Source organism: Lolium rigidum, chromosome 5, assembly GCF_022539505.1.
Source record: "Lolium rigidum isolate FL_2022 chromosome 5, APGP_CSIRO_Lrig_0.1, whole genome shotgun sequence".
Classification (NCBI taxonomy): Eukaryota; Viridiplantae; Streptophyta; class Magnoliopsida; order Poales; family Poaceae; genus Lolium; species Lolium rigidum.
In genome coordinates this window covers 49,628,483-49,633,755 of record NC_061512.1, presented here as the reverse complement: position 1 = coordinate 49,633,755, position 5,273 = coordinate 49,628,483, and the positions used below count along the sequence as shown (strand labels likewise).

Below are 5,273 nucleotides of genomic sequence, written 5' to 3'. Positions count from 1 at the left end.
ACCCTAGACAAGGCCTAAAAACCAACATGAAGTTGATCCCCGGAACATCTCATCTAGGGCTAGCAAACCACACCCTACGTGCTACCTTGGATCCTTCAACCCGTTTGCAAGGCCTAACTATGCAGATATTAAACTAATCCTTGAAGAACAAGGAGCAATCATAACGGATCGGATCTACTAAATAATGATCAAGCGAGGTGCCGCCCTTACACCTAAGATAGGTGTAAGGGCGGCTAGACGTCTAAGGGTTGCATGGACGAAAGCATATGATACGATGAAACAATGCTAACCCTAACACATCTATGATAACTATGTTGCTCGCCATCAACAAGGCTTCGGCACGAGCAACACATGAACAGCGAATAAACGTGTCGCTGCCTAGATCGCAAGATGCGATCTAGGCAACATGATGCTTACCCGGAAGAAACCCTCGAAACAAGGGGTTGGCGATGCGCCTAGATTGGTTTGTGATGAACGTGATTGTTGTTTTTCTCAATAACCCTAGATACATATTTATAGTCCGTAGACTTTCTAACGTGGGAATAATCCCAACCGTGCTTGAGCCAAATTCTATCTAACCGACACGTATCCTACTATATTTATAGATACACGGGCAAACTAGCCCAAACTTTGTATACAAGGCCGATTCATGTATTTCTTCCGTGTATATTCTTCAAGCCCATCTTGATCGCGGCCCGCCTCTGATCCGGTCAAATTCTGGTGATAACAATTACGTACCTCATTGTCGGAGTTGAATCCAATCCGCGTTTGGATCAACGCGGCTTGCTCATCCTTAGCCTGGTGCGAGGCAGTGTGCCTCGCCATGTGGCCGATTCCTCCTTTGCCCCCCATGGACATTGCCTTCCCGTAGCCTGGCCACTTGCACCTAGCTTGGAGCTTCATCACACCGTCCTCCTCATACTCTTCTTCTTCGAAATGATCCCACACCGGAGAGGTTTTTTTACGCCTCTTGGTACCGGTGGTGGTGGTGGAAGTGCTTTGGCTCGTGGAAGATTGTTGGGAAGAATGTGTATATGCCGGATATTGAGAAGGATCAAATGGTTGTTGCGTAAAGGGGATGTTGGGGTCGACGAGAGGAGGGCCGTAGGGATTATACTGGGTGGGATCAAGACCGAAGTCAGACATGCCGAACATATGCGAGTTTGGGGTTGGAGGACGATCAGCCATGTTTGAGTGTGGAAAATGAGAGGGGTCTGCTGGTCTTTTTATAGCAAAAATTTGGCCAAATTCGGACCAAAATAGCCCTTCAAACGGGCAGAAATTCGAATAAAACGTCCCAAACGGCTAGTCCACGTCGTCATGGGCTCCAACGATCCAATTTCCAGCCTCAACGGTCGAATTTCGGCCCGAAATCGAGCTCCCCCGGTTAACGGGACGCGTGTCGTGCCACGCTTAACGGGCCGCGTGCCGTGCCTGGCCCGGCCCACCTCTTACCGTGCCGTGCCGTGCTGGCACGCGGGCTCGGGGTGGCGGCCTGAGCACGGCCCAAGACGGGTCACGGGCCAGGCACGGCCCGTTAAGCCACATGTCGGGCTGGCCTGCCACGGGCCGAAGCACGTCTCTGGCGTGCCGGCACGCTAAGAGCACGGCACGAGGTTTGGTCAAAATAGACACAACGTGCCAAACGTACCCAACAGTGCTAACGTGCCGCGGGCCGGCATGATAAGCAAAGGGGCCATGCCCGGACCTGTATGTCAAGCCCACGTGCGGGCACGGCACAGCCCGTTATCTTAGCGTGCCCTAGTGGGCTGTGCCGTGCCAGGCACGGTAACTCCTTATCGGACCGGGCCGTGCCGTGGGCCGGCCCCTTGGCCAGGTTTGAGCAAGTCTCGGCCCGGGCAATCCAAACGAAGAATGCGAGCCCACTCTGGCGGCACCACCCGCTTCAACATGACGAGCGGGCCCAGCAGTCAGCCAGACATTAGACCGGGAGTCCAAATTGACACTGCTCTTCTGTTCGTCGCCACCACGGGAATAAATTTGGGAGGAGAAAAATTCCCCAATTGCGGCGGCCGCAGCACAACCAAAAAACAAAATCCATTCTATCGCCGAGTTCGCATTCGGTTCGTCGGATTCGGGCTCGGGCGTCCGTCCTCTCCGATCAAGGTCAGTGCCTCCTCCCCCTAATCCCCTCCGTCTTCCCCAAATTTTTCATCGAGGGAATCGGGCGCTGGTTCGATCGTATTTCGCCCGCGAGTTCGTCGTGTCCGTACAATTCGACGCGGGTTTGCTCTGGATTGTTGATTCCCCAAGAATGGGTTTGCTGGAAACTTTGTTTTGGAGTATAAACCTGTTGCTGCTCCAAACATTGTTTTAGATCACGGAGCAACCCGTAGCAAAATCTTCGTTCTAACTCTACTTCTTGATCTGATTATTACGCAGATTCCCGCTTCCAGGGCACTTCCTGCCGCCAGCGCTCCGGGGGATTGCCGGAGCTCCACGTGGGTGTTCGGCGGCGAGCAGCTAGGGTTTGCTCTCGTCTTCGCGGAGCTGCCACATTTGGCGTGGTTCCTTCCAAGATGCAGCCGTCCAGGAAAGTTGCTCGCGTCGACACGGCCGAGATAAAGTCTCGGCTAGTCAGGAAGATCGGCCACCAGCGCGCCGACCTCTACTTCCACAGCCTGAAGAAGTTCCTGGGGTTTCAGCTTGGCAAGAGCGAGTTTGACAAGATCTGTGTGACTGCACTGGGGAAGGAGAACATTAAGCTTCACAACTTCCTCGTCCGGTCGATCCTCGGCAATGCTTGTATGTCGCTGGGGCCGCCGCCCAGCAGGCAGACGCCCACCGGGAATTCGCAGACTAGCACCGTGACGAACGGGCCGTTGGCAAGTGGCGTGCCGCTGGCGAGAAGGGTGCGACCGGTGGGTAGCCGGGACAGGAGGTTCGGAGATAAGCCAAGTCCGCTTGGAAAGTCCCCTCTTGGCCATCCAGGGGCCGGGGAGTTTGTGTCTGTGGAGGAAGGCGAGGAGGTTGACCAAGCCAGGGGAAGCCCGGTGTGTGTGCAGAGTCAGAGCCCGATCAGGGCTCCGCTGGGAATCCCCCCCAAGGCTCAGAATTCTCAGCCTCCGACCTCTTATGCTTCAGAGGTCTGCTACAGCAATGGTGAATTGCCAGATACACAGTACCTGTCGAAGCTACTTGAGAATAAGCTGAAGGCCGAAGGCCTTAGCATATCCCTAGACTCTGCTGATTTGCTGAACTCTGGGCTGAATGTGTACATAAGTCAGATGCTCAAGTCTTGTTTGGGTGTTGCCAAAGCAAGAGGAAACACAACTAGGACGCGTGAAGCTAATGGGAGCGCTGCTGCTGTAAATGGTGGGAGGAATAATGGCTCTGCTTCAGATTTAGGCTGCTCCTACCAAGCTTCACTGCTAGATCTTTGCACAGCCGTACAGTCTAATCCTCAGTTACTGGGGTGCGACTACGCCAGGCAATACGAGAAGATCACTTCTCACCTTCTTGACAACTAAATGGCAGCAGCTATTTTTCTCATAGAACTTCATCAATTGTTATGGTTCGCAGAGTGAGCAATCCTTTGCCATAGATTGGTGTTATAGAAATCTACAGCTAGTTAGCTTGAGGTGAAGTAGATTTTGACTGCCATAGAGCTGAGGGGGGTACCCCAGTGTTTTTGGTTAGGATGATACATCTTGGGATTTCAGTACATCATAGTGCGCTTTCATTACTTGTGATTATTCACATAATAAAAAGTTTCTGCTACTTACCTACCTGCACAGATAATCATGTTCCATCGGTTGGATGTGTGACTGTTTTCTTTGATAATTTTGATCTATTATCTTTGCTCTGCTCAAGAACTATCCTTTATCCCTATCTTTCTTATATCTGCCCGTAATCTTTGTTCTATTATCATGCACCGCGAACAACATTCTTGCTACCTGCCAAGTTGAATTGTTTATCATTCTGCTTCTGAGTTCCCACAGGTATCTTAATTTTTTTTGGATCAAGTTAATTTGAAAGTATATGCCATCCTCGCATATTAACAGCTGAGTTAGTTATTAACTTCAGATGTGCTTATCCATGGCGTCGAGAGAAAGTCATCAACTCATGTGTACAAAGAAAAATTGGAATTGCTCTCTGCTTAAGCATTGAAATATATGGTGGCATGCGCAGAATGGTGCCTCTTACTACATTATCCATGTAGTATTATAGTTTTATAACTCTTTGTTGCGAATCATTATAGGTTATTATTAACTATGGTTGCTCTTCATGTCTCTGGTTCCCTTTTTCTGCTGACAATGAGTTCACATTGGTTCCCATTCACTAATCTGAGATGTGCGTATGTGTGTGTCATGGTCACCTAGGATTTGGTTCGAATGTTAAGTGGAGTCTGGAGTGTGCAAACAACCAGCAAACACTGGATCGTGTGTTTGTGGTGCAAATTTCGACCTGGTGAAGGCCTGGTCAACAGGTTCGTGGTGCTCAAGTTCAACGGAGGTCTGCATTGTAAAATTTTCTTGAAGAGTTATGAGGGTGAAAATTCGGCTGTTGACTTTGCCAATTGCTCTTTTTTTTTTCTGAGTGCTAGGGTGCTTGAGGTAATAACATTTGATGTCTGGAACATCTACTCATGCATTACCGTGCAGGTTAAGTTTCATGCCTCTGAATCTAGCTTTTCTTTGCGTTGTATAGCAAACTGCAACACAATCTGATCATAGTGCTTCTGCAAATTTATCTTTAATAAATAATTCTTCCACCAAAATATCTGTTTTAATTTTATTGATCCTGACAGTTAATGAATATTATGCATATAAAGTTTTGCAAATATCAATTAGGTTTCACTAAACCAACATAAAAACTCCACTTTTTAACCTCAGCTATTAATTGCAGAAGTTCAGTAATCAACCTTGAACTCTGACGGGTTGTTTTAAACCTTAAACTGTTGAATCAATTTATTTTACCCCTTGGCCCTATCTCAAGTGGTTTTCTGCTGACTGAGACAACATGTTGCATCACTTTTACACATTAGCACTTTTTCATGTCAGCAACTTCATTAAAAAATAGAAAATCCAGAAAGCAGATAAAATAACAATAGTAATAATACGGAGTAATAATAATATTATGAGGAATTTTTATTTTGTAGGAAATTCAGGAATATGTATTTTAAGATTGTTCTTTGAACCTTTTTCTAGTTTAACCATGGGGAGAAAACTAAAACTGGCCACTAAAAGGAGTTTAGGTACATGTGATGTGTGGACTGTGGACTAATGAATTCGTTTTTCCATATTGCCCTT

General features: G+C 48.0%; 1 protein-coding gene across 1 annotated transcript; it reads left to right on the top strand.

Annotated features, from left to right (window-relative positions):
- Positions 1-1,974: 1,974 nt before the first annotated feature.
- LOC124655128 lies at positions 1,975-3,749 on the top strand. Its single transcript, XM_047194085.1, has 2 exons — positions 1,975-2,127; positions 2,404-3,749. The coding sequence occupies exon 2, from the start codon at positions 2,541-2,543 to the stop codon at positions 3,489-3,491; it is 951 nt and encodes a 316-aa protein (XP_047050041.1). The 5' UTR covers positions 1,975-2,127; positions 2,404-2,540; the 3' UTR covers positions 3,492-3,749.
- Positions 3,750-5,273: the final 1,524 nt, after the last annotated feature.